Genomic DNA, 27954 nt, shown 5'->3' on the forward strand with positions numbered 1-27954 from the left:
CTATGTGCTAGGCTCCGAAGGCACATAGGGAAGAATTCAAAGTCCTCTCCCTCATGGAGACAATACTTTAGTGGGAGCAGTGAACAGCAGGCAGGCAGCAGGCATGGCCTTTGGCACCGTGGCTAACACACCTACATGCCACACCTAGTGCCTGGGTTGGAGTCGTGGCTCTGCTTCCAAAGCCAGCTTCTAGCTCATGTGCACCTGGGAGGGAGCGGGTGATGGCTCAGGTACTTGGGTCCCTGCCACCCACGTGGGAGACCAGGATGGAATTCCGGGCATGTGGGGAATGAAGCAGAAGTTGGAAGACCTCTCTCCATCTGTGTGTCTGTACCCTTCAAACTCAAAAGGAAAGAGGTGAACAGCAGTCCATCAGGCAGTGACGAGTGGTATATTTAAAAGTAAAGCAGGGTGAAGGGATAGAGCTGTGTATGAGGATAGTAAGATCCAAGCACAGAAAGTAAAGACGGCCGTCAGAAAGGTTTTAATGGCTGGGAGATACTGTCACTTTTTAGGTCTACCACGAACCTCAGAAAACTACTGAACCTTTTTATCTCATCCTATATATTCAAAGCATCGAGACATTCTCCAACATACAAGAAAAAATAATGCTAACTTCCCATACCAGCCTATTCCACCCTCAGGGAAGGAAAACAGGACCCTAGTCTTTTAAGAATCCAAACCTTCCTCCGTACCTTGATGCATAATTCATGAACCTGTCGTGTTCCCACCCTCCCACTTCCCCTGAAGTCCCTTCCGAAAGCCCGGAACCGCACTTCCGCAGGTTCAGCTTCTACCCCTGAGCAGAACCCGCCTCCATTTCCGTTCTGGCGTCACATCCACTTAGGGCTCTCCGGCGTCCTGTGGCAGAAGCTACTTCCGCCCCTACTTTTCGTCACTTCCGCCCTGAGTATCCCGAAGCTAGAGGAGCGCCGGAAGTGATCTCGCCGCTCCCGGAAGTGACTCGGCCTTTGCACTCCCCCCCCTTCCCCTTACCGCCCCCCCACACGCTGCTATTTCCCTCCCTCCCCCCCTTTTCGTTTCCGGCGCTCCCGCCTTCTCTCCGCTGCAGTCTTCTCTGAGCCTGTGGGGGGAGGGAGGGAGGGGGGCGTGGAGGAATTGGGGTTCTCGGGAGCACGAGCTGCAGCACCACTTCCGGGTGAGTGTTAGGGGCGGGAGGGAGGGGGGCCACCCACTGCCTCGCGCCCCCGCCCTGCGGGTGTCTCGCGCGCATTCCGTGCGTGTGAGTGTGTGGGTCTGTCTCGCGCCTCAAGTGCGTGCCCGCGCGCTCCGCCTCGCGCTTTCCCCCCTCCCTCGCCCCCTCCTGGTCCTCCCACCCCACTCGGCTCCCTCCTTTCCCATCAAACGCCGCCCCTCCCGCGCTCTGGCTCAGGCGCTGGCGCCGCCGCAGCCGTCGCCGCCGGGTGAGTCTCGCGCCGCTGCAGCCGGCGCGCGCCCAGCTCCCTGCTCCTCCCCCTCCCCTTTTCCTTGGGGGGGCGAGGGGGGGACACGATGTGACTGTATGTGTGTCCGTCCCGGAACCGGAAGTGGTTGTGGAGGAGCGGGCGATGGGGAGGAATGGGGGGGTTTTAGGGGGCGGGTGCCTGTCTGGTGGGTGGCAGAGTTCAGCTCCCTGGAGGGGAAGGAGGGTCGTCCCAAGGCAGGGTCTTTGAGAAAAGGGTGGGGGGCGACATCAGGAGGAGGCTCCCAGGGGCGCTCTCAGGGGGACGAAGGTTCTGGGGGGGACAGTTGGGGTCTCCAGTAGGTAGACCACTGTGCAGACTGAGCGAGCTACTTCTTGGCACAAGGCCTTGGGTAGGCAGGGGGCGAAGTCCTAGCAGAAGTGTGGAGGGGAGGCTGGAGGAAGTGGCTGGGCCTGAGCTGGCACTGTGCCTGACACAGGGGCCCGTGCATCCCCCCTGCCCTCAGCCTACCTCCTGAAGTCCCTGCTCGGGGGCGGGGACCCTCCTCTTCTTCCAACTGTTCTGTTCTCTGACCCCTGGTTACCTGTGGCCGGGAAAGGAAGAACCCGTGCCTGAGCCTAGGAGTGGAAGCCAAACCCGGGGGATAGGATTGATCTTAGTTCTGGGAATCAGATGTATTTCCCTTGTGTGCAGATACGAGGTGGCACTAGGCTTCTGCTACTGTATCTTTCCCTTCTTGAATTGTCGGGCGGTCAGGGGTGCGCCTGCCTTCCAGACCCACTGCCGACAAAGAATTCCTGAGGTTCTTCACAGTCCTCTGGCGACTGCACCCTGACTGGCCCCTGTAACCTAGAGAATTTGTTTACAGAAAGTTCAGGAGCCCTGGAAAGGAGAAGGAATAAGACGACAGGAGGAAGAGAGAGAGAGGGTAAGACAATCTTTGGGCTAATGGCTTTTCTGGTTTTGGGGGAGAAGGGGTTATGATCAGTTATGATCAGATGACTTTTTTTTTTTTTTCTTTTTGGACAGTATGACAGACTTCAAGTAATGGCAGTTGTAATACTGGTGTTGTGGTGGGAGGGAAAATTAGCCTTTTCCTCTTAACTTTTGAGGGTTCCTAGGAAGTTGTTGGCTAAGAAGTTGGCATTAAACTCCTGTCACTTTCCTTTCCCACTAGCACTCATCAGGAGTGCAAGGTGACATGTTCAAGTGAAACCACTGAGGAGTTTTGTGTTGTGTCCCAAGGAGAAATTCGTTCTGCTTTGGAGCACATGGGTCCTAACTGCGGATGTAGTCCTTGTGGCAGAGCTTAGGGTTCCTGTAGTGAAAACAAGTAGTGCTGCGTTCAGAGGGGGGTTCCTATTCTTAATATCCCAGTGGCGTGTTTGAAGTGGATCTGTTGAGTGATGAGAACCCGAGACAAAGGATTATTTGAATTTGGTGTGGCAGGGTGAGGTTTTTACTGCTTGTTTCAGGTAAAGAGGATAAAACTGTATGGACTGAACCCCAGGAATGGGTCTAGAAGAATTCAAATTATGAAGCCTAGTGGTGATAGAGTTTTAGACTGCCTGAAAATAACAATGTACAGACCCAAAAGGCTTCAAAGCAGTTATCCTAGAGATATCTTGTAATTTTTAAAGAATTTATTTAAGATTTATTTGCAGGGGCCGGCGCTGTGGCACAGTGGGTTAATGCCCTGGCCTGAAGCGCCAGCATCCCATATAGGTGCTGGTTCTAGTCCCAGCTGCTCCTCTTCCGATTCAGCTCTCTGCTATGGCCTGGGAAAGCAGTAGAAGATGACCCAAGTTCTTGGGCCCCTGCACCCATGTGGGAGACTCAGAAGAAGCTCCTGGCTCCTGGCTTTGGATCGGCGCAGCTCCAGCCGTTGCAGCCAATTTGGGAGTGAACCAGCCGATGGAAGCCCTCTCTCTCTCTGCCTCTCCTCTGTGTAACTCTGACTTTCAAATAAATAAATAAATCTTTAAAAAATTAAAAAAAGATTTATTTGCAAGGCAGAGTGACAGAGAAATATCTTCCATCCCCTGGTTTACTCCTCACATGCCCACAACAGCTGGGATTAGGCCAGCCTGAAGTCGGGACCCAGGAACTCCATCTGGGTCTCCTGTATGAGTGGCTGGAACCCAAGTACTTTGGGCCATCTTCTGCTGCCTCCTAGGTGCATTAGCAGGAAAGTGGATTGGCAGCAGATAGGACTCCATCCCAGGCACATGGATACGGTATGTGGGCTTCCCAAGTGGCAGCTTAACCCGCTCCACCACAGTGCCCATGCCCCAGAGATAGTGTGTAAGAACCAATTCCAGATTGGTATAAAATCTGTTCCCCATAGGTTTCTGAGGCAAGTTTATGATTAAATACTAGGTGCATATTTCCTCTTTCCACCTTGTTTATTTTTCCATTTTATCTGATAGAGATTTCTCATCTGCTGGTTCACTCCCCAAGTGCCTCCTGCAGCTGGGGCTGGGCCAGGCCAGTGCTGGGATCTAGGAGCTCAATCCAGGTCTCCCACATAGGTTGGCAGGTACCCAACTATTTAAGCCATCACCTCTGACCTCCTAAGGTTTACATTAGCCGCAAACTGGAATAGTGGGGCCTAGGACTCGAACCATGGTACTCTGGTATTGGATGCAGGTGAACCAAATGCCCATTGTATTTTGCCTTACATTTGTCAGATTATTGCTAGCAGAGCAGGTTGGGAAGAACCATGATGCTGCCTTTCACCAGGGTACAGGGTACGATGGTCCAGTGGTGGCAGCATAGGGGCTGCTTGATACTCATGGATCTGTTGATTTGTTTGTGTGTTGTGTGATGGTCTTTCCCAGTATCATTGAAGTAAACGTGTTCTGAGTTATTTTGCACTTGGAAGAGTTCACAGATAGTACAGTCTGAGTTGAAGATCCCTTGTCAGAAATAATTGGTTTGAGAGTTTTTAAGATTTTGGAATATTTGCCTAGATGTTAACCTGTTGATATTACTCATCTAGCAAATCTGAAACATTTTGAGCATGATGTTACCATGCAAAAAGTGTTGAGTTTTGGAGCTTTTAAAATTTTGGATTTATGTATTAGAGGTGCTCGACCTGTAGTAGGATCCTGAAAGATTTGTCTCCTTATTGAGAAAAAAATAGATTTTTTAAAAGATTTATTTATTTATTTAAAAGACAGGGTTATAAAGAAGCAGAGGCAGAGAGAGAGAGAGAGAGAGAGGTCTTCCATCTGCTGGTTCACTGCCCAGATGGCTGAAATGGCGGGAGCTGTGCCGATCCGAAGCCAGAAGCCAGGAGCTTCATCCAGGTCTTCCATGGAGGTGCAGGGGCCCAAGGACTTGGGCCATCTTTTACTGTCTTCCCAGGCCATAGTAGAGAGTTGGATCAGAAGTGGATCAGCCGGACTTGAACCTGCACCTATATGGGATGCCGGCACTGCAGGTGGCGGCTTTACCAGCTATGCCACAGCGCTGGCCCTGAAGCCAATGGTTTTCTATTTTTTCTCATTTCGTGTCCTTAGCTAATATTGCAGCCCTTCTACAGTTGTTCATTCTGGAACTATTTCTCTCAGAGTGTCTTAACATCTTATAGTTGAATTCAAATTGATTGTTTTTTTGCATCTTTTTCTAACTGATGCTACTTATAGATGATTACTAAGCTGGAGGCTATAGACCCATTACTTTGGGGGTCGTTCCTTTGTAATTATGTAGTCTTTATGTAATTTTCACTAATTGTAACTGATCACCCTCATCATGTGGAAGAATTTCTCTGACTCTTTTTATGAGCACTTTGAGCATTTTATTCTTTCTCTTTTTTCTGCTGAGTCCATCTCCTCACAAGAAACCATATGAACTGGCTGTAAAGAGTTCGTTCACCTCCATTCTCCACGCTGATAAATACCTAGAAGCATAGAGGGATAGCTAATTATTGTGCTGGACCTAGAATTAGAATCCACAGATCTTGATTCCTAGGTCTCTTCTCTAGCTACTGAACTTGATTCATGTAAATTTAATGGGTGCAGATATTTCTTGAGTTTTCTAAAGATTGGTTGCATTAAGGAAATGTTATATACTTGAGAAAAGAGTGCTTTACTTGAAAAGCAGCAGTAAAAAAAAACAGTAGTTGCAAGTGGTAAGTAAGTGGTGATCTTTACCATATCTGCCAAAACCAACTAGAAGCCATGATACCTTTAATCCTGATTGGTTGTAGTACTGTGGAAGACTGGGCAGGTGAGCAAAGCTCTGGTGCCAGAATTCAAGTCCTGCTATGTGTTTTGCATGTGTTACTTTAATATTCTCTCTTCTTCACCTCCCCGGTCTTCCAATATTTCTTTTGAAACTGGAGAAAATATGTAGCTCCTTGAACCTCTAGAAAGAAGAGTATCATCCAACCTAATTATAGTAAATGTCCCTTATTAACAGCACAGTTGAGACTTGGTGCAATAGTGAAGTTGAAATTAGAACCCATATTTTTAATCTGCCAGCATTCTTCTTTCTATTATATATTTCTTGCTTGCTCTTTGGGGCTATAATGGAAGTCTTCCTCTGCTCAGTGTAGAGTAAACTAGTTCTTTTTTTTTTTTTCCCTTCTGTGAATTGGCGTAATCATCAAAGCCAGCATTCTATATAGAGATGAGTTTGGGTTTGAGTTGTACGAATGCTGGTGTGTGCCGCTTGGATGTTGGGATGGTGAGGTTTCCTGTGTGAAAGATAGGGTGAGAGGGTAAGTGGTAAAATGGACAGTAAGTGAGTGGTTGAGTGATTGGGCACCTGGGCGCGCTGCTGCACAGCTCCAGGGAGCACCATTTACGTTGTGTGCTGACATAGCCTTCGTGCTTGGCTTTTCACCTGAGCCCATTTTGAGGAGTACAGAGATTGAGTCAAGCTTACCAGTAGCACAGTGCTACAGCATTTCTCAGATGTCCTTTTGTAGGTAAATATTGCTTCGAGTTGGTTGAGCAGTACTTTCCATGTGCTCTGCTTTTGGGCTGACCTGTCTGTCAGAAGTCCATAAGGCACATATATTGTCTTATCTTGGCCCAGGACCAGCTGTGGTTCTGACCTTTAGCTTTTTTCTGTTAAGAACCAAAGCAGGGGCAGGTATTTGGTGTGGTGGTTAAGACACTGCTTGGGATACCTGCATTCCCTCTCAGAGTGCCCAGGTTCGAGTCCCTGCTCTGCTCCCAATTCCAGCTTCCTGCTAGGCTCACCCTGAGAGGCTCAGGTGAGTGCTCAGTACTTGAGTCTGTGCCGCACATGTGGGAGATCTGGGTGAAGCTCCTGGCTCCTGGCTGCAGCAGCCCTGGCTGTTGGGGGGTATTTGGGAGTGACCCAGCAGATGGAAGATCTCTCTTTGTATGTCTGCCTTACTCTATGTGTCTCTTTTCCCTTTAAATAAATAGAAAACAAAAATTTTAAAAGTAAAACAAACCAAAGCAGAGTGATGGACTGGGTATCCAAGGAAATGGAGAGCCTTTTATTTATTTTCCTGTGAATGGCCTTTTTGTCCAGACCCCATCATTTTAAAATCACTTATCTTGAGCCAAGAGAGGTTTCACAGGATGTGGACAGAGAATATGATCTTGAGCTGCTTGTCATTTTGCTGTTATCAGGACTTCAATTTTAAAAATACTTAATTGCGACCTTCCTAAAGAATGTATAGTTACTTCCTGGAAATACTCTAAATTTTGGCCGGCGCTGCGGCTCAATAGGCTAATCCTCCGCCTTGCGGCGCCGGCACACCGGGTTCTAGTCCCGGTTGGGGCGCCGGATTCTGTCCCGGTTGCCCCTCTTCCAGGCCAGCTTTCTGCTATGGCCAGGGAGTGCAGTGGAGGATGGCACAAGTCCTTGGGCCCTGCACCCGCATGGGAGACCAGGAGAAGCACCTGGCTCCTGCCTTCGGATCAGCACAATGTGCCGGCCGCAATACGCCGGCCGCGGCGGCCATTGGAGGGTGAACCAATGGAAAAAGGAAGACCTTTCTCTCTGTCTCTCTCTCTCACTGTCCACTCTGCCTGTCAAAAAAAAAAAAAAAACTCTACATTTTAATTCCTGGGTCAAACTGTAAGGTCAGAAAGTATGTCCTTCAGCTGTTTTGGTCCCTTGGGAACCACTTTCCTTAACTTGCTGTTTGGTATCTGGGTTGAGATCTTTGCATTGCTATTTACTTTTGACTCTGTGCCTTCAATTTTCTCATTTGAAAAATGGGGGTTATAGTGTCTACCATATAGAGCTGTTTGGGAGATTCAATGATGAAGTTAGAAAGTACTTAGAACACTACCTTGAAGACAGTAAGCACATAATAAATAATCATGATGACGGTAGTGGTGATGTTGTCCACCACATCACTTTGTATGTCCTCTCTGTAAGACTTTATAAGGGTGGGCTGGCATCGTGGCGCAGTGCGTTAAGCTGCCACCTGCAAGGCCGCCATCCATGTGGGCACTGGTGTGAGTCCTGGTGGCTCCACTTCCTGTCCAGTTCCCTGCTAATGTGCCTGGAAAGCAGCAGAAGATGGCCCAAGTGCTTGGGCTCCTGTACCCATGTGGGAGACCCAGGAGAAGCTCCTGGCTTCAGCCTGGCCATTGTGGCCATTTGGGGAGTGACCCAGGGGATGGAAGAGCTCTGTCTCTCCTTTTCTCTCTCTAACTTTGCTTTACAAATAAATAAATAAATCTTTAAAAAAAAATTTACAAGGGTATCCTCAGAACCCCTCAGAAAGCCTGTTTCAGCTGACCCTCCTGTAGGACAGTATGAATGGATGCTGTCTTGGGATAGAAGAAGGCACTTTGTTCATTAGAATCTTATATGGGACTGTTCTTGTTTTCAGATTTTCTGTTCTTCCCTCCTAAATTTTTACAGCCATAATGCATTTATTTCCAACATTCTTAAGGGAGAAATTATATGCTAGGCCTTCCTTTTACTTTCTAGTGTAATTTTCTACTTCATTTCCACCATCCATCAGCATTCTCGTCTATTTTACTTCTCGTGTGTAGAGCACACTGTTGTTTGGTTCATTAAATATTGCTTCTTGGATGATGAGCCTTAGTCAGGGACAAAGGGAAGAAATGTGTAGAAGTCGTACCTCCCAAAAAGCTGGGCAAGATTGAATGTCCTCAGACTGAGCTAATCTTTTCTTGATTCTGTTGCCTCAGGAGGACCTGAGACCCCTTTATAAAGGTAGGGCTGGGGCCAGCGCTGTGGCACAGTGGGTTATCACCCTGGCCTGAAGCGCTGGCATCCCACATATGCGCCGGTTCGAGACCCGGCTGCTCCACTTCCGATCCAGCTCTCTGCTGTGGCCTGGGAAGGCAGTAGAAGATGGCCCAGGTCCTTGGGCCCCTGCACGCGCGTGGGAGACCCTGGCTCCTGGCTTTGGGTTGGCACAGTTCTGGCTGTTGCGGCCAATTGGGGAGTGAACCAGTGGATGGAAGACCTCTCTCTCTTTCTCTTTCTCTCTCTCTCTCTCTCTCTCTCTGCCTCTCCTCTCTCTGTGTAACTCTGACTTTCAAATAAATAAATAAATCTTAAAAAAATAAATAAATAAAGGTAGGGCTATGGGGACAGCATTGTAGCTTAGCAGGTGAAGCTGCCGCCTGCAGTACTGACATCCCATATGGCACCGGTTCATGTCCTGGGTGCTCCACTTCCAATCCAGCTCCCTGCTAATGGCCTGGGAAAGCAGTGGAGGACAACTCCAGTGCTTGAGCCCCTGCTACCCATGTGGGAGACCAAGAAGAAGCTCCTGGGTTTGGCCTGGCCCAGCCTTGACCATTGCCATCTGGGGAGTGAACCAGTGGATGAAAGATCTCTCTCTCTGTCTTTTCTTCTCTCTCTGTGACTCTAACTTTTTTTTTTTTTTTAAACAGGGCTGAACCCTGTAAATTCCAAAAACAAAAACAAACAAACAAACAAACAAAAATCCCCACAAAACCAGGGCTAGAAAGGCTAAGTTTGCATCTGTGTCCAGAACTGTCTAGTTTTACTGTCTAGTTTTATCTTGGGTTCCGATCAACAGACTCAACCAAAACAGTCTTACATTGCCGTTGTATATTATGTAGTTAGGCTTACAGACTTTATTTCTTTGTAATTACTCCCTGAACAACATAGTATAAAAACAATTTAGCATTTATATTGTATTAGGCATTATATGTAATCTAGAGGTGATTTAAATTATATAGGGGGGTCATTTGATTAAGATACCACTTGGGACACCTGCATCCCAGTCACCAGGTTCAAGTGCTGGCTCCACTTCTGATCCAGCGTCCTGTTAATGAGTACCCTGGGAGGCAGCAGGTGATGGCTCAGATACTTGGGTCCCCACCATTGAGTTCCTGGCTCCTGGATTTGGCTAGACCCAGCCCCAGCTGTTGAAGGCATTGGGGGAGTAAACTAGTAGATGGAAAATCTGCCCCCCACACTATGTGTCTTTCTGCTTTTCAAATAAATACATACATAGATTTTTAAATAAAAGATTTATTTAGTTAAGAAAAATAAAGTATATGGAAGAGTGTGCCTAGGTTTTGTGTAAATACCACAACATTTTATGTAAGGGACTTGAGCTTCTGCAAATTTTGGTGTGCATTGGACCAGTGCCCTGTGGATACTGGGGGATGACTATATATATATATATATATATATTTTTTTTTTTTTTTTTTTTGGACAGGCAGAGTAGACAGTGAGAGAGAGAGACAGAGAGAAAGGTCTTCCTTTTGCCATTGGTTCACCCTCCAATGGCCACTGTGGCCACCACACCGCGCTGATCCGAAGCCAGGAGCCAGGTGCTTCTCCTGGTCTCCCATGTGGATGCAGGGCCCAAGCACTTGGGCCATCCTCCACTGCACTCCAGGGCCACAGCAGAGAGCTGGACTGGAAGAGGAGCAACCGGGATAGAATCTGGCGCCCCCCGTGGCTCAACAGGCTAATCCTCCGCCTTGCGGCGCCGGCACACCGGGTTCTAGTCCCAGTTGGGGCACCGATCCTGTCCCGGTTGCCCCTCTTCCAGGCCAGCTCTCTGCTGTGGCTAGGGAGTGCAGTGGAGGATGGCCCAAGTCCTTGGGTCCTGCACCCCATGGGAGACCAGGAGAAGCACCTGGCTCCTGCCATCGGAACAGCACGGTGCGCCGGCCGCAGCGCGCTACCGCGGCGGCCATTGGAGGGTGAACCAACGGCAAAGGAAGACCTTTCTCTCTGTCTCTCTCTCTCACTGTCCACTCTGCCTGTCAAAAAAAAAAAAAAAAAAAGAATCTGGCGCCCCAACCGGGACTGGAACCCAGGGTGCCAGCGCCACAGGCGGAGGATTAGCCAATTGAGCCGCGGCGCTGGCCCTTTTTTAAAGACTTATTTATTTGAAAGTCAGAGTTACACAGAGAGAGAGAGAGGTCTTCCATCCGATGGTTCACTCCCCAATTGGCTGCAACGGCTGGAGCTGCGCCGATCTGAAGCCAGGAACCAGGAGCATCTTCTGGGTCTCCCACTCGGGTGCAGGGGCCCAAGGACTTGGGCCATCTTCTACTGCTATCCCAGGCCATAGCAGAGAGCCGGATCAGAAGTGGAGCAGCTGGGACTAGAACCGGCACCCATATGGGATGCCAGTGCTTCAGGCCAGGGCGTTAACCTGCTGTGCCATAGCACCGGCCCCTATATTTTATAACTCTAAATAGGGCTTCCCTGTTGTTGATCCTCAGTCACTTAACATTGAACTTAATTGTGCAAAGCTGTTATTTGTATCAGAGCATTCCTCTCTTGCTACTGTTTAAGAAAAAGTAGCCTGAAATTCAGTTCTCCCTTTTGTATGTTTTAGGGAAATTGAGGGGGCCGTTTAATAGAGGAAAAAGTGTGAGGAGCCTTCTGGAGAAAGACAAGAAATAGAGTGACGCTTAGGGCGCTATCCTTTCGGCGTCACCTCCTTCGTTGAAGGTATTGCCTAATTTCCTTCGCCACTAGAGGCATTCTTCCCTCTAACTCTTCGTGCCTCTGGTGTTTGCCTCCGGCATATTCTCCGTGGCTCTAACCTAGGGGTGGTTCTAACACGTTGTTAGCCATGGATCTTTCCTCCCACCCAGACCTTGGTTGATCTTGGCTCAGAGTAGTAGCATAATGTTGATTTCCTGCCGTTCTTCATTTTCCCTTTGCCCTCGTCTCATACTCCTTTTTACGTGCCTTAGGCAGGCTGGATCTTTTCTTAGGAGTCCAGGATTTTGGGAAGCTGCTCATTACCAACTTACTACCAGTGAAGACTTGCTAGAAGTGATCGCAATGTGAACAGCAGTGGTGGGATGCTGTGCCTATGTGTGGCCTGACAACAGGACTCTGAGGGATTACTTTTCCTGCAGCTTATTCCTCATGCAGAACGTTTAGCTTAATTATCATCCACACTTAGAAGAATTTGAACTCTTGGAAGCAGTGTTTAAGAAACAAAAAGCAAAAGCAGGCATTTGGGCGGCAGTTTTGTTACCGTTTGGCATGCCTGCATGCCATAGTGGAGTGCCTGGTTCGATTCCTGGCTCCTCTAATTCTGATCCAGCTTCCTGCTGGCGCCTACCTGGGTAGGCAGCAGGTGATGGCTCAAGTACTTGGATTCCTGTCAGCCATGTGAGAGGTACAAATGGAGTTTCTGGCTTCTGCCTGCCCAGCCATGTCTGTTGCAGGCATCTGGGGAGTGAATCACTAGATGGAAGATCCCTCTCTCTCTCTACCTTTTAAATAGAAAGTAAATAAATAAAAATTTAAAAATAAATAGAGGGGCCAGGGCAGTAGGTTAATCCTGTGCCTGTAGTGCCGGCTTCCCATATGGGCACTGGTTCTAGTCCCAGCTGCTCTTCTTCTGAACCAGCTCCCTGCTGTGGCAAGGTAAAGCAGTAGAAGATGGCTCAAGTCCTTGGGCCCCTGCACCCAAGTGGGAGACCCGGAAGAAGCTCCTGGTTCTTGGTTCCAGATCAGCGCAGCTCCAGCCGTTGCAGCCATTTGGGGAGTGAACCAGCAGATGGAAGACCTGTCTCTCCCTCTCACTCTCTGTAACTCTGTCTTTCAAATAAATAAATAAAATCTTAAAAAAGAAAGAAAGCAGGAGTATAGTACTATGTATGTGTCCTGGCCTACCATTCCCTTTTCCAAAACCCTTTAGGTGGAAATCTGGGTGCTAAGTCTGGTGCCAAACATGTTTTTTGTTTGTTTTTTAAGATTTATTTATTTACATGAGAGGCAGAAAGAAAGCAAGAGAGAAGTTTTCTTTTTCTTTCTTTCTTTTTTTTTTTTTTTTTTTTTGACAGGCAGAGTGGACAGTGAGAGAGAGACAGAGAGAAAGGTCTTCCTTTTGCCGTTGGTTCACCCTCCAATGGCTGCCGCGGTAGGCGCGCTGCGGCCGGCGCACCGCGCTGACCCGATGGCAGGAGCCAGGTGCTTCTCCTGGTCTCCCATGGGGTGCAGGGCCCAAGGACTTGGGCCATCCTCCACTGCACTCCCTGGCCACAGCAGAGAGCTGGCCTGGAAGAGGGGCAACCGGGACAGGATCGGTGCCCCTACCGGGACTAGAACCCGGTGTGCCGGCGCCGCAAGGTGGAGGATTAGCCTAGTGAGCCGCGGCGCCGGCCGCAAGAGAGAAGTTTTCTATCTACTGATACACTCCCCAAATGGCTGCAATGGCCAGAGCTGGGCCTATCCAAAGCCAGGAGCCAGGAGCTTCTTCTGGGTCTCTCATGCAGGTGCAGGGGCCCAGATACTTGGGCCGTCTTCTGCTGTTTTCCCAAGTCATAGAGAGCTGGATCAGAAGTGGAGCAGCCGGGACTTGAACCGGCGCTCGTATGGGATGCTGGCACTGCAAGTGGTGGCTTTACCCACTGCACTGTAGCACTGGCCCCCAAAACACTGCTGTTGTTTGTTTGTTTTTTAAGATTTTTTATTTATTTATTTGACAGAGTTTACAGACAGAGAGAAAGGTCTTCTTTCCATTGGTTCACTCTCCAAATGGCCGCAACAGCTGGAGCTGCGCAGATCCAAAGCCAAGAGCCAGGAGTTTCTTCCTGGTCTTCCATTTGGATGCAGGGGCCCAAGCACTTGGGCCATCCTCCACTGTTACCCCAGGCCACAGCAGAGAGCTGGACTGGAAAAGGAGCAACCTGGAGTAGAACCTGTTGCTCATATGGGATGCCGGCACAGCAGGTAGAGGATTAACCTAGTGTGCCACAGTGCCAGCCCCCCAAAACACTGCTTTTTAAACTGGCCATCTTCTAGGTCTCATTTCTCAGCCCAGCAGTTGTGGTACCAAGTTGTACAGAAGCATACATGTGTTAATTTGATCTGGACATTTTTGTTTCGAGGAAGGTGGATTTGAGGGATAAGGGGAAAAGAGGAACAGTGAGAGATACTCTGGCTGTTTTCAAGTCAGTCAGTGATTTGCTGCCTGTGACTGTGGGTATATCCCTTCCCCTCTTAGGACCAGCTTCTCCTGTCCACAAAGGAAAGTCATATCAATTCTGTTTCTTCAGGCGAGAGAAGCATTGCATGGACCAATGAGATATGTGTAAGGTCTTTCATAAGGGTTAACTCAGATTCTCTCTGTTGGATTAGGATATAGTGCTGAGTGGCTCTGACAAAGAGGACAGACAGGCTGGACACAAGGACCTTGGCTGCTGATTCCTAGCCGGGTGGTCTTGTGCCAAAGAAGAGACCAGGAGCTCCCAACACTCTTTCTCCATGGTTGAGGTTCACATTTATTCAGTGTGTGATATGGTCTGTCTGTCTGCAGGTAGAATGGAAGAATCTCACTTCAATTCTAACCCGTACTTCTGGCCTTCCATCCCCACGGTCTCAGGACAGGTAAGTGGTACTCGCTTTTTGTTCTTCCCCATCATTTACTTTCTTCAGTTTGGAGTAGTGAGTTCTGTTACTGCGGTGATAAGCAAGATAAAACACATGCTGTTTCCCTGGATCCCTTTGGCTGACTTCTTTCTAGAAAGAAAGGCATTAACTACCCATTCCTTGATCTGTAAGGAGGGCAAACACTGAAGAGTGCTTAGGAAACAGATGAAATCAGACTCGATCGGTCTGAAGACCCCTTCTTCTCTTTCAGATTGAGAACACGATGTTCATCAACAAGATGAAGGATCAGCTGTTGCCGGAGAAGGGCTGTGGGCTGGCTCCGCCTCACTATCCCACCTTGCTGACGGTGCCTGCCTCGGTGTCTTTGCCCTCGGGCATCAGCATGGAGACAGAGTCCAAGTCAGACCAGCTGACGCCACACAGTCAGGCGTCCGTGACCCAGAACATCACGGTGGTCCCTGTGCCGTCTACAGGACTCATGACTGCTGGTGAGCGCCGCCGCCAACTCCAATCTGAGGTGTTGATCTTCCATGATCAGTACCCCAGGCTGGAGGGCTCCAAGCACGTGGGGAGTGGGATATGTGTTTGATTACTCAAATTTTTATTAAGTGCCTACTGTGTGCCTAGCACTGTGCTAGGCATTGTGGGGGATACAAAGAAGTAGAAGATGCGGTCCCTGCCTTTGAGGAGGTGACATTCTTTCCTTCTCTGAATCAAGGAGTCTCCTGTTCTCAGAGGTGGAGAAGAGAAGGGAGTCAATCAAGGGGTAAATCTCACTGTTACCGGGGGTGGGGCGGGGACAGGGGTTAGGAGACCGTTCTTTTTCTACAGGGTTTGGGGTTTCCTACATACTGTGGGCTGGGGGTGGTGGTGAGGGGTTTTTTAGACAATGCTCTGGGGGAAATGAAAAAGACTTAGCATCAGAACTGAACAACGTGACACCATCTCCTTTTTCTCCCAATCCTAGGTCCGGGTTTGGTAATCACGTCCCCCTCAGGCTCTCTTGTGACCACAGCCTCATCAGCTCAGACCTTCCCCATTTCGGCTCCCATGATTGTCTCAGCTCTTCCCCCTGGCTCACAAGCCCTGCAGGTGGTCCCTGATCTCTCCAAGAAGGTAGCATCAACCCTAACAGAGGAAGGAGGTGGAGGCGGAGGTGGAGGTGGCAGTGTGGCTCCCAAGCCCCCCCGGGGTCGAAAGAAGAAGCGGATGCTGGAGTCGGGGTTGCCTGAGATGAATGACCCTTATGTCCTCTCCCCTGAGGATGATGATGACCATCAGAAAGACGGCAAGACCTACAGGTAAGACTCAGAGCCGGGGGCAAGACGCGGGTGAGGATCACTGCCTCGACCTCCCCTGCCATCTTCACGTCTGGCCCCAGTCAGGCTCCACACTCCGGAGCTTTCCGCTGCAGAGCCACTTGCATGTCAGCTATTCTGTCATGGGGTCGGGAGGCAGAGCTGCTGGCACGCCTCCCGTGCCTGTTCCCCCACAGGGCAGGCCCTTTGGACCCCTCCCATTTGTAAGCCCCGGTTTTGGTGACCATCAGCATGGACTTGTTTTAGAGTGACAGTAGAAGTTTCTTTTTTGCAATAAGGCTCTAGACTGGGTTTGAGACTGTCTTCAGCTCCGTTTTGCTTTCTCCATTCTCCATTCTTATTTTTCCAAGAAATCTTTCTGGTAAGCACCTCATGTAACTTGTGTGCCGTCCACTGGTTCTTGGGCCATATTGGAGCACTGAGCCTGCCTGACCCTGCATGGCTGGGGTGATGGGAGGGGTTTACATACAAAGGTGGGAGGAATAGGAATGTATGTTTGTAAAATGACTATTTATTTATCTTCTAATTCCTGGAAGTCATTTCAGTCCTTCACTTACTCTAAGTTGTCGATGACAAAGAAAGCATTACATGCATATTTGCATGTGGTGCTGTAATTACATAAGTAAGCTCCCTGCTCTTTGAAAACTGAAAATCTTTTCATCCCCTTGAGAGCTTTTGGGCCCTTGTGGGTTTGGTCCCGGGACACAGAGTGGGATTACTGCTGTCACAGCTTTGGTGCAGACAGGGGCAAATGTGCATGGCTGGGAGACGGGTCTGTCCTTAGTGTACCGAGATGGGCAATGTTGTTCCCATTTTAGGAGCGAAGGGAACTGCGGCACAGGAAATGGACAGAGCCTTGGGCTCATGGATTCAGTTCCTGGCTCCACCACGAACTTGCTGTGTGACCCTGGGCAAGTCCTTTTCCCCCTCTCTGGGCCTCAGTTTCCTCATCTGTGAAATGGGGAGAATTCTGCTTCTGCCTCCCATTTGTTGGGAGTATAAATCAAATAAGATTTGAAATGTTGGGAACTTCTAAAGCAAGATAAATAGTCAGCATGTAGTCTTGATTTTTATTTTTGTTGTACCAGTTTCTCTGTGGAGAACAGTCTTGACTATAGTGTTTAAATCCCTCTTTATTAGTGAAATGAGGACAGTGATGCTATGCAGAAAGTATTGAGCACTGCAGAATTCCAGCTCGTAATCCCAAAGTTCATTGCAGCTTTATTATTACAGGTGTACCCCACTTTATACAATAAAAGTGTTCCTGGAAAATGTTTACATCATGTCATATAATAAAGGTATCTGAACAGTTTGATTCATTTAAAGGCCTTTTTAAATATATCACTTCATAAAATGAAAATCTATTTTGTTAAGGTGATTTTGTAGAGGTCTGGGTTTTTATGTGTCTGCCTCCTGTGAGGTCACTGTGACCTGGAGATACACCTATATGAAATGCAGGGCTGCAGGAGTAGCGGGAGGGTTTTGTGACACTCAGTGTAGTCCTTGTACTTACCTCAGGGTCCTCTGATTCTGCTGACTTTGTTTCTGGACCCACATTAAAACTATCTCTGGACTTTCCAGATTGGGTATATGAAAAGAAATGTGAATGTGCTGTTGGAAGGAAGCCTTAAAGGACTTTCCACACCTTCAGTGCTTTGGAAATCCTTGGAAGATCCTGTGCTCTGGTGACAGCAGTTTGAGGCTGACTAATTGTATCGTAGTAAACAGAATTTCTTCAGAAACTCAGAACTGGAGATCCAAAGGAATGTTTCTTGATCACAAAGAATCTGTTTTGATGCCTGTGTGGGTCAGCCACATCCATTCCAGTGATCACTAGCATTTGACTGGGTGTTGAGTTACTTCTGGCAAGAAGTTCTGTTACTTTGGGAAGACAATGTTTGTGTCTGTTCCCATCTATGAAATGGGAAGATCAATCACCTCATTTATCACGTGGAAATGTTTTAAGGGAAAATTCAAAGTATTTAACATTGTTTTGAATATCTTTAGGGAGGGGATAAATGGGATGTTAATTCAAAGTTGTCTCTGAGACCAAGGCCATCCTGTTACTTGCCTCCAAGGGGCACTGTTCTCATTATGCTAGGTGTGAATGGTGTTCCCTGGGCTGGCTTTCTGTCCCCTGCTAACTGCCTGCTGCCACAACTCCTAAACCAGCGTCTTTCTGACCACCTAACACGTTGCATTTAAGGACTTTGACCCTGTGGTTTGGCGTCATGGGATTTAAGAGTTGGAGTAGTTCACTGCTTACGTTCATTGGCAGATGACTATCCGGCCTGTGCTTGTACACCTCTGGTGTCAGATGTCTTCAGCGAGGCATCGTGACTTCGTAGTCCGTCGTTGCCCTTGACAGTTCACTTGCTTTCTTTGCCTTTGTGTTTGCTTCTGTCAAACAGGAATGATACTTGCCAGGTTGTTGTGAGGAGTGAAATAATGTGTTTAAAGCTCTTAACCCAGAGCCTGGCAACACCAGATAGCAGACAGCAGTTACTGTCATTGTCATCATTCCAACCATCACCATTACACCAAGTACCTTTGGAGACTGCTTGTTCTGTCGTCAGTCTGCTGTCAGTGAACTTCCATTCACTGGTTCACTCCCCACGTGGCTGCAATGACTGGGGCTGGGCCAGGCCGAAGCCAAGAGCCTGGAACTCCATCTTGGTCTCCCATGTTGGTTGCAGGGGCCTACGTGCTTGGGACATCTGCTTTCCAGGCGCATTGGCAGGGAGCTTGATTGGAAGTGGAGCAGCCGGGGCTCAAACTGGCACCCATATGGGATGCTGGTGTCCCAGGTGGTGGCTTAATCTGCTGCACCGCAATGCCGATCCCTTTCTTATTAGTAAACTTTCATGTTAAGGGCACGGTTGTATGTTGACATCCTCATACATAAACTAATGAGATTTTATTTGAGAACATGTTGTTCTACCCATTTGAGAAATTTTAGCAATCAAGGGAAATTATTTTGCAACTTTAATAGAGTTGCTTTCCAAGTGACAGTGTGTCCAGTTTCTAACTTTAGTCTTAGTAAAATATTAGTAGAATGAGCTTATCTGTCAGTGCTGATGCTGTTAGCACTAGTGGATTTTTACTACTCGAGAACACTTGGTAAGCCTTTGACTATCCTGCTTGCTGGGTATTTCAGGGGCAAGACTTTAGCTCTCCATTTTACAGACCAGAAAATTGAGGTCTAGGTTAATGAGCAAGCCTGTAACTGAACTGTGAGTAGAACCTAGGTGTCCAGACTCCCATTGGACCATGCTGCATCTAAACAGAATGTCTCCTCCTCTGGTGTGGTCATGAGGCTTCTCATACAACAGCAGGGATTGATAAATTGGTAGTCAGATTTCCTTCAGAGTTAACAGGTGACCAACGAAGTAGAAATTGATGTGAATGATTGAAATTTCAGTTAAAGCATTAATGCAGGGTCCATACCCCAACTAACAATGATACCAGTTTCTCCAAGGAACTCTGTATTCTGTTTAATCTTGATCCTGGTTATTCTGTAAAAAAAATTTTCCTGGGATGAAAAGTCAACACCCCACACCATCCCAAGACCCTGCTGCAAGATAAGTTAGGAGAACCCACAGAAAAGAGACCTGTAGCTGCCTGGCTTCCAGGCCCCTGTCTTACTTGCTCACATTGAGACCTGCTGAGTTGTTTATGAAAATGACAAGGTTCCAGCACCCATATATAGAGCTTTTACCCAGCAAAGACTAAATAGTCATGCCGTAATTTACACAGAAGCCTCCTTATTTGATATTGTTGGACAGCATCAGAGAAGGAAGGATTACCAACTCAGGTGACAACTGAAAGTACATTCAGGTGCTTTTGATGTCACCCCAAAGTGTTGACCTTGACTCCTTGCGCTAGGAAAGAGGAAAGTATGGAAGACTGTTGTTTCACAAACCTTTTGTCCTAGATACTTAAGGGATGTAACCCACTCCCAACAGATAACTGAGCTTTCTGGAAGAGTGCTTCTCCCTTGATTACCAAGGGGCTATAGGAGGGTGGTAGATGAATGGTGGAGAGCAGACATCTGTGGGTTGGGAAAAGTCACTTCAAATAATCCTGACACTTCCCCACCCCCACCCCTCTAGGAATTACTGCCAAACAGAAAGTAAAGGAAACTGAGAGAAGAAAACTTTGGATTGGAGAGAATCTAGTCAGTTGTTCCTCAACTCCAAGGGGGCTTGAGAAATACCAAAGGATGTACCTTATACATGGGGAAACTGGGGAGTGGAGTTTGAAAGTTTGAAATTGGGTTAAGGGCAGGAGGAAACAGACGTTAGCTGGTACTCTGTTTCAGTGAAATCCACATCCTCCCAGAGCCCATCATGCGTGTTGGCCTTATCTGGTTGAATTCTTGTTTTTGCACATTTAGGGAATCCAGGCATTCAGCAAACATTATTTATAATGTTCGGGGCACCATGTAAGAGGCTCAGGCTATAGAAGTAAATAAAAGAGAGCTCCTGCTCTCAAGGGCCTCGCTCGCAATGTAGTTAGGAGTAGGAGAGAGATCAGATAGGAAGGCTTCTCTTGGAAATGGAGGGGAGGGCTCAGCAATGCCTTGGTGGTGGGAACGATTCTAACCGCTGCCCTCATTTGGCCCAGGTGCCGGATGTGCTCCCTGACATTCTACTCAAAGTCGGAGATGCAGATCCACTCCAAGTCACACACCGAGACCAAGCCCCACAAGTGCCCACATTGTTCCAAGACCTTCGCCAACAGCTCCTACCTGGCCCAGCATATCCGTATCCACTCAGGGGCTAAACCCTACAGTTGTAACTTCTGTGAGAAATCCTTCCGCCAGCTCTCTCACCTTCAGCAGCACACCCGGTAAGGCTGCTCTTGGTTCTACCCCACTACCTGGCCATAATCCCCACCCCAAGGCCATGATGCCTGCACCTACTCCTGTCTCCACGTGTATTCTTTTTTCCCTTTCACCTTTCCCTTTGGGAGCCTCAAATCTCTCCTATTACTGCCTGAAAAAATAAACTGTATCCTAGAAATTGGGGGGGGGGGCCTTGAAAATTGTGGTCTTCAATCCCAAAGTCTGGAACAATTTTTGTGGTTTCTCTCTGTGTCTGTGTTTGGAAATCTTCTGCAGAGCAGGCCCTGCTTTTACTATATGCTTCAGTTCAGAGCCAAGGTGTGCATTCAACTTCAGGTCCATGGGGACCAGGCGGTATTGGTCTTTGTTCAAATTGCTATTTGGAAGCAGGGTAACTGTGGTGAGTGTGTAACCTTAGGAAAAAGCAGAGGGTTGACGAGACTGGATTCTTTAAGATTACCAGGAGCCCTGGGTTACAGCTCTTCATCATCTCACTGCCATTCTAGCCACCGACTTCCGATCAGCAACAACCTAGCTCTGGGTGTCCTCTTCATTAGCCTCTCCAGGCCGGAGTGTGTTTGGGAGGAGGGAGGAGGGGTGCTCTCATCCGTCAAGCAACATCATTTCACCCAGCAGAGAGCTGAGCCCGTGGTGTCGAACTGCTTCCTCCTCCCCCCTTCCCTCCTCTCCTCTCCGGCAGGATCCACTCCAAGATGCACACGGAGACCATCAAGCCCCACAAGTGCCCGCACTGCTCCAAGACCTTCGCCAACACCTCCTACCTGGCCCAGCACCTCCGTATCCACTCGGGGGCCAAGCCCTACAACTGTTCCTACTGCCAGAAGGCCTTCCGCCAGCTCTCCCACCTCCAGCAGCACACACGGTAAGGGAGAGTGGCGGGCCACTGACCCTGCCCCGCTGGCATGCCCTCCCCACCCCCGCCCCGGACACACACAACAACCCGCATGCGGGGGGCGGGGGAGAGACCTGGCTGGCATCTGGAACAAAGAAGACCAAGCAACAACACTGGCAACGCAAAGTGGACGCTAACAGAAATAGCCTTTCTGGGACCAGAGCTACAGTGGGGAGATGGTCGACTGTGTAATATTCACTGATTGATGGATCAGTGGGAGGCAGAAACATGAAACACACCTGGAACAAAGACAACTTTTAGTTCACACATTTTCCTCCCTGAAAATATCCATGCACACACCTTGCAAGATTCTCTACTTGATGCCAAAGCAGAGGCATTTGAATGAAGACCATACCTATAGGCCTTGAGGCACCAGTTGTAAACAGGAGATAAAATCAGACATCGCCAGGCCCCAGCCTGGTGACAAAGCAACAGGCAAGGCTCTGAAGGATGCCAGGAGAAGAGACCAAAACAAAGTCTGCTAAATATTCACCAAAAGCTGGCAAACGGAAAATGGAAAAGCTCACCTCGTCAAGGAAGGCCACTGTTGACCCCGTGGATCTGGAGTGACTGACTAGGAGGAAGTGATCCTGCCGACTGGGAGAGCTGATGGTTTCCTTCGTGACATGTCAAGTTCGACCACAGCCCAGACTCCTGCTGGCCGTAGGCCTTCACACCCAGCTTCTTGTGGACCCAGTGATCTCACCTTAAAGTGAATAGACATCCTGCTTTTCAAAGAGAAGTCAGACTTTCTTCACAGAGACGAGACCTGGCCTGTGATGTCCTTGAGATTTTCTACCAGAGGTCCAGAAAAGGATCTGGTCATAGAGATGGCTCTGAAACCCTCGTGAGGAGCAGGTGTCAGTGCATCCTCAAGTCCTTGGGTCACCTTAGCAGGAGGTCAGATTGGTACGAAACTAGGTATTTCTTGCCATCAGGGAGTGAAACTGGGAAAAGTCCCAAGGAGTTTCTTTGAGTTTCCTTTACTATCACTGCTACCCTCATCAGTCAGCATAACTCTGCTTTTCTTTGATACCAGAACTTACTCTGGAAGCGATGTTCAAGGCTGAAGGGCTAGGTTCTGACTATAGAGGGACCAAGAAAGCAATGTTGTGTTTTTCTTTTTCCTTGCTGTTGTGTTTGCCTTGTGTTTCTGAATGTTCCTTAGGACAATTACTACAGGAGCTGACTTGTATGCTAATTTGTGAACTGTCTGTCTCTTGGGTGCCAAGGTGCAGTTCTTCCTTCACCGGCGAGAGGAGGCTTAGCTTGAGCTGTGTGGTGCAGGTGGTGGCCAGAAGCCAGGCATTATAGCCTGATGGGGCTCAGAGAGGGCCTGAGCCTGCAGCTCCTGGAGGCCCATCTGGTGTGCTTCCTCAGGAGACCTTATGGAGGTTTAGTAAGGAGCCAGTCCCTAAGTGACCTTGCTGACATCTTTCCCTCTCTTCTCATCCTGTGCAGAATCCACACCGGTGATAGGCCGTACAAATGTGCACACCCAGGCTGTGAGAAAGCCTTCACACAGCTCTCCAACCTACAGGTAAATGTTCCACCCTCCGCAGAAGACCTTGAGTCTGAGACGTGGGTTCAGAGTGACACTGGACTAGTTCAGTGATTCTCTTTTTTAGCACTCCTTTACATTCTAGAAGTTACTGAGGAACCAAAAGAGTTTTTGTTTTATGTAATTATGAGGGTGCTTCAAAAAGTCATGGAAAAATAGAATTATGAGATAAATTTAGGGGCAGACATTTTGGCACTGCTGGGGAAGCACATCCCATATCAGAGTGTCAGTTGGAGTCCTGTTTTCCTCCATTTCTGGTCTAACTTCCCATTCATGTATCATGGGAGGCAGTGGATGGTGGCTGAAGTACTTGGGTACTTGTGTCACCACATGGTAGACTTGGATGGAGCTCCAGACTTGGGGCATCAGCCTGCCTGCCTGCCCTTGGCTGCTGCAGGCATTTGAGGAGTGAACCAGAAAGATGGAAAATATCTCTGTCACTTCTTCTCAAGTAAATATACATAAACTTTGTTTTTTAGAGAAAAGATTCTTTATTTTCTCATAATTTTTTCATGTTTTCCATGAACTTAACACCCCTTGTATCTGTCTATATAGATGTCATAAACTGAGAAACTTGAAAGGTACTTAGTGATCTGTTTAAAAATAACTATAAATTCATTGCATGTTAACTTATATAATACATTCCCAAATGTCAAAAAAAAACTTAATGGGAAGAGTAATTTTTTATAATGATTTATTTATTTGAAAGTCAGAGTTACACAGAGAGAGAAGGAGAAGCAGAGAGAGAGAGAGGTCTTCCATCTGCTGGTTCACCCCTCATTTGGTCGCAATGGCTGGAGCTGCACTGATCAGGAGCCAGGAGCTTCTTCTGGGTTTCCCACTCGGGTGCAGGGGCGCAAGCACTTGGGCCATCTTCATCTGCTTTCCCAGGCCATAGCAGAGAGCTGGATTGGAGGTGGAGCAGCCAGGACTTGAACCGGCACCCATATGGGATGCTGGCACAGCAGGCGGCGGTTTTAGCCACTATACCACAGTGCCTGCCCCGGGAAGAGTAATTTATTTACTTATTTTTAAAAATCTATTTGAAAGGCAGAGGCAGACACACAGAGCAAGTTCTTCCATCTGCTAATCCACACCCCAAATGGCCACAACGGCCAGGGTTTGGCCAGACTGAAACCTGAGCCTTGAGCTTCTTCCAAGTCTCCCACGTGGGTACAGGGGCCCAAGCACTTGGGCCATCTTCCTCTGCTTTCCCAGGAACATTAGCAGGGCGCTGAATCAGAAGTGGAGCAGCTGGGTCTCAAACTGGTGCCCATATGGGATGCCTGCGTCCCACACTACCGACCCGTGTTTAATAGTTTGTGTTTCTTTAATGTCTGGCTTAACAGAAGATTAATAGATTCTCTGAACTGATGCATTCAGTCTATTGCAAGATCATACACATCATGTGATCTCTGTACAGTCATAAAAGCATGATCTCTTTTTTTTTTTTTTTTTTTTAATTTTTGACAGGCAGAGTGGACAGTGAGAGAGAGAGACAGAGAGAAAGGTCTTCCTTTTGCCGTTGGTTCACCCTCCAATGGCTGCCGCGGTAGGCGCGCTGCGGCTGGCGCACCGCGCTGATCCGATGGCAGGAGCCAGGTACTTATCCTGGTCTCCCATGGGGTGCAGGGCCCAAGTACTTGGGCCATCCTCCACTGCACTCCCTGGCCACAGCAGAGAGCTGGCCTGGAAGAGGGGCAACCGGGACAGGATCGGTGCCCCTACCGGGACTAGAACCCGGTGTGCCGGCGCCGCAAGGCAGAGGATTAGCCTAGTGAGCCGTGGCGCCGGCCTCTTATTATTTTTTAATATTTATGTATTTAAGAAGTAGAGCTATAGGGGCCGGCGCTGTGGCATAGCGGGTTAATGCCCTGGCCTGAAGCACCAGCATCCCATGTGGGCGCCGGTTCTAGTCCTAGCTGCTCCACTTACGATCCAGCTCTCTGCTATTGCCTGGGATAGCAGTAGAAGATGGCCCAAGTCCTTGGGCCCCTGCACCCACGTAGGAGACCCAGAAGAAGCTCCTGGCTCCTGGCTTCGGATCGGCGCAGCTCCGGCTGTTGCAGCCAATTTGGGAGTGAACCAGCAGATGGAAGACCTCTCTCTGTCTTTCAAATAAATTTTAAAAAAAGAAGAAGTAGAGCTAGAGAGAGAGAGAGGGAGAGACATAAAGGTCTTCTATCCACTGGTTCATTCCCCAAATGGTCACAATGGCCAGAGCTAAGCCAGTCCAAAGCCAGGAGCTTCTTCTGGATCTCCCACACAGGTGCAGGGGCCTAACCACTTGGGTCATCTCCTGCTGCTTTCCCAGGCCATAGCAGATAGCTGGATCGGAAGCAGAGCAGCTGGGACATGAACCGGTGCCCATAAGGGATGCCGGCACTGCAGGCAGAGGCTTACTTACTTAACCACAGCACTGGACCCCTCTCATGTCATTTCAAAGAGTTTTGGCTTTGTGGCCCCCTAGATAAAGCCCTCCTGTGTCCATGCCTCACTTGGAGAACTGGCATAAACTGTCATTCTGTCTCCATCCTGGTCTGGGCTGCATGACATGTTTTCTCCCTGAGCCTCTAGCTCCTGAAGTTCCTTTTGGAACAGTTTCTGCTGCTTTTAGATGGAACAAGAAGCTCGGAGGCCTGACACGCACCTTAGGGCTTTCTGTAAAGATCAAGGAGGCAGGAGGAAAGCGTGCAGTGCACTCAACAGGTTTCTCCCAATTTTTTCAGTCCCACAGACGGCAACACAACAAAGATAAACCTTTCAAGTGCCACAACTGTCATCGGGCGTACACAGATGCAGCCTCACTAGAGGTCCACCTATCTACGCATACGGTGAAGCACGCCAAGGTGTACACCTGCACTATCTGTAGCCGGGCGTATACATCAGTGAGTACTCAGCTTCTTCTCTCCTCCCCCAGTCCTGCAAGATGCCACCCCACCCCAGTCTTTCAGGTTGCAGCAAATACCCCATCTCCCTGGCTCCAACTTGGCAGAATCATTGAAGATTCAGAAATTAATTAGACTTACAGTTGAATTTAGGAGATGCCTAATCCCCTAAGCCTGTAGAGATAGATAAATCATCTTTCTTTGTTTGACTTAAATATAAGGCAAAACAAAACCACCTGAAATCTGGGGGAGAAAAAGACTTTTCCAGTAGATTCTGGAAAAGTGTTGTAAAGTTGTCCCCTTCAAAACTCTTTAAGAAAAATGGCAGCATTTCCTTTTCAGTGTCCATAGTGACTTTAAAGGTCGCCTTCTGCCTGTGTGTGGTGCTGAGCCCTGGAAGTGCTGCTTGAGTTCTGACTCCTGGCTCCGGAATGTCTGTAAATATTAGCCTAATGCACAGCAGCCCAGATGCTAGGTGTGAGGAACCTGTGTTGTCTCATCCCTCAGCTTGTTTTTGCTGTCTCTCTCAGGAAACATACCTTATGAAACACATGCGCAAACACAACCCTCCTGATCTCCAGCAGCAAGTACAGGCGGCGGCGGCGGCAGCAGCAGTAGCCCAGGCCCAGGCACAAGCCCAAGCCCAGGCACAAGCCCAGGCCCAGGCACAAGCCCAGGCCCAGGCCCAGGCCTCCCAGGCATCGCAGCAGCAGCAGCAGCAGCAACAGCAGCAGCAGCAACAGCAGCAGCCACAACCACCACACTTCCAGTCTCCTGGGGCAGCCCCCCAGGGTGGGGGTGGTGGGGACAGCAACCCTAACCCTCCACCCCAGTGTTCCTTTGACCTGACCCCCTATAAGACGGCGGAGCATCATAAGGACATCTGCCTCACTGTCACCACCAGCACCATCCAGGTGGAGCACCTGGCCAGCTCCTAGAGATCCGTGCTACCGCCCACTGGGAAGAGGAGGAAGAAGTTCTGGTCCCTTCTTTCTCCAACTCCTCTTGGTAGAAAAAGTCCTCTTCTTCTTGACAAGCCTTGGCTACGTCTCCTTGGGCCTCAGGCACGGCTTTTTCATCATAAGACATCATCCTTACTCTCCACTCCTCTTCAAAAGGAACATCAGCCTTCCTGATTGGCAAAGGAATCCTGAGCTGATGGTGAACCCAGCAGCTTCCCCTCCCAAGCAAAGCTTTTAAGTTGGGGGTTGGTGCTCACGGGAAGGATTGCTATGACCTCAAAAGAACTTGCCCTTTGTGGGTATTTGCCCTAACCCTCCTCATCCTCAAAATTTGGGCTGATGTGGACTAGAGGCTGGCCCTTCCTGATCACAGAGAAGAGGGAGCCCTAGCTGCAACCAACCTCCTGTTCTGTCCTTGCCGGCAAAAGAACAGAGGCTTTTCATGTGCCCGAATCCCTGAGAGCCATTCTCTTCCTCCATGATCTCGCTTCACGATTGGGGGGAATTAGACCTTTTCTTTCTAAGGGGGCAGGGGCTGAGATGTGGTCCCCAAGGGGCCAGAGGTGGTGAAGGGTGGCTTGGAAGTGTGGGTTATGGTTTTCCTTGGAGCCTCTCCCCCCTTCTCAGCCAGCCAAGGCCCTATACACTCAGTCTACCTATCCCAAACCCCAAGGAGCTGTGGGATTTTGTGTTCTCTGAAACTCCAAAACAAAGGGTGTTGCAGAGAAGGGGAGAGTCAGGGCAAACACACGGACTGGACTTAGCTCCCCAGGTGCCACGGTCAGATGCCGGACACGGATTTATATATAAATATATATATAAATATATATATACCCACTCATCACGGCCATCTTTGTTGTAACCATTTCTGTGTTTATAAATGCATTATCTCTGAGAATTTTCATATTTGATGTTTTGTTTATTTTTGTCTTTTTTTTCTCCACCCTGTCCTCTGGCCATGACATTTTTCTTTCCTTTTGACTTTTTAAAAAAAAAAATCATGGCAGATTTCAGAGAAAAGAGAAAATTAAAAAAAAAAATCAGGAAACAAGTTGTTATAAAGCGATTTAAAAATGAAGAAAAAAAGAAACTTATGTACAAACTAAGGGGTGTTTTTAGAACATTGTATAGAAATAAATTCATGTAAAAGGATCAGAGGCAGTGGAGCTACTGATGTGAGCAAGTATGGGACAAAGCTCTGGGGACATGTTCAAGGCCA

General features: G+C 48.6%; 1 protein-coding gene across 9 annotated transcripts; it reads left to right on the forward strand.

The window, feature by feature from the left end:
- Window positions 1–1053: 1053 nt before the first annotated feature.
- On the forward strand, window positions 1054–27875 carry ZNF384 (zinc finger protein 384). Of its 9 annotated transcripts, none has more exons than XM_062194716.1 (12): window positions 1054–1159; window positions 2293–2352; window positions 11230–11345; window positions 14173–14243; window positions 14497–14734; window positions 14965–15012; window positions 15214–15547; window positions 20192–20416; window positions 21112–21294; window positions 22786–22864; window positions 25615–25773; window positions 26304–27873. In XM_062194716.1, the coding sequence occupies exons 4-12, from the start codon at window positions 14178–14180 to the stop codon at window positions 26709–26711; spliced, it is 1740 nt and encodes a 579-aa protein (XP_062050700.1). In that variant the 5' UTR covers window positions 1054–1159; window positions 2293–2352; window positions 11230–11345; window positions 14173–14177; the 3' UTR covers window positions 26712–27873. The 9 variants fall into 9 exon arrangements, with proteins under 9 accessions (XP_062050700.1, XP_062050697.1, XP_062050699.1 ...); XM_062194715.1 differs by lacking the exon at window positions 1054–1159 and adding an exon at window positions 1236–1424; XM_062194713.1 differs by lacking the exon at window positions 11230–11345.
- Window positions 27876–27954: the final 79 nt, after the last annotated feature.

The sequence above is a fragment of the Lepus europaeus genome, chromosome 6, assembly GCF_033115175.1.
Source record: "Lepus europaeus isolate LE1 chromosome 6, mLepTim1.pri, whole genome shotgun sequence".
In the NCBI taxonomy this organism is placed as follows: Eukaryota; Metazoa; Chordata; class Mammalia; order Lagomorpha; family Leporidae; genus Lepus; species Lepus europaeus.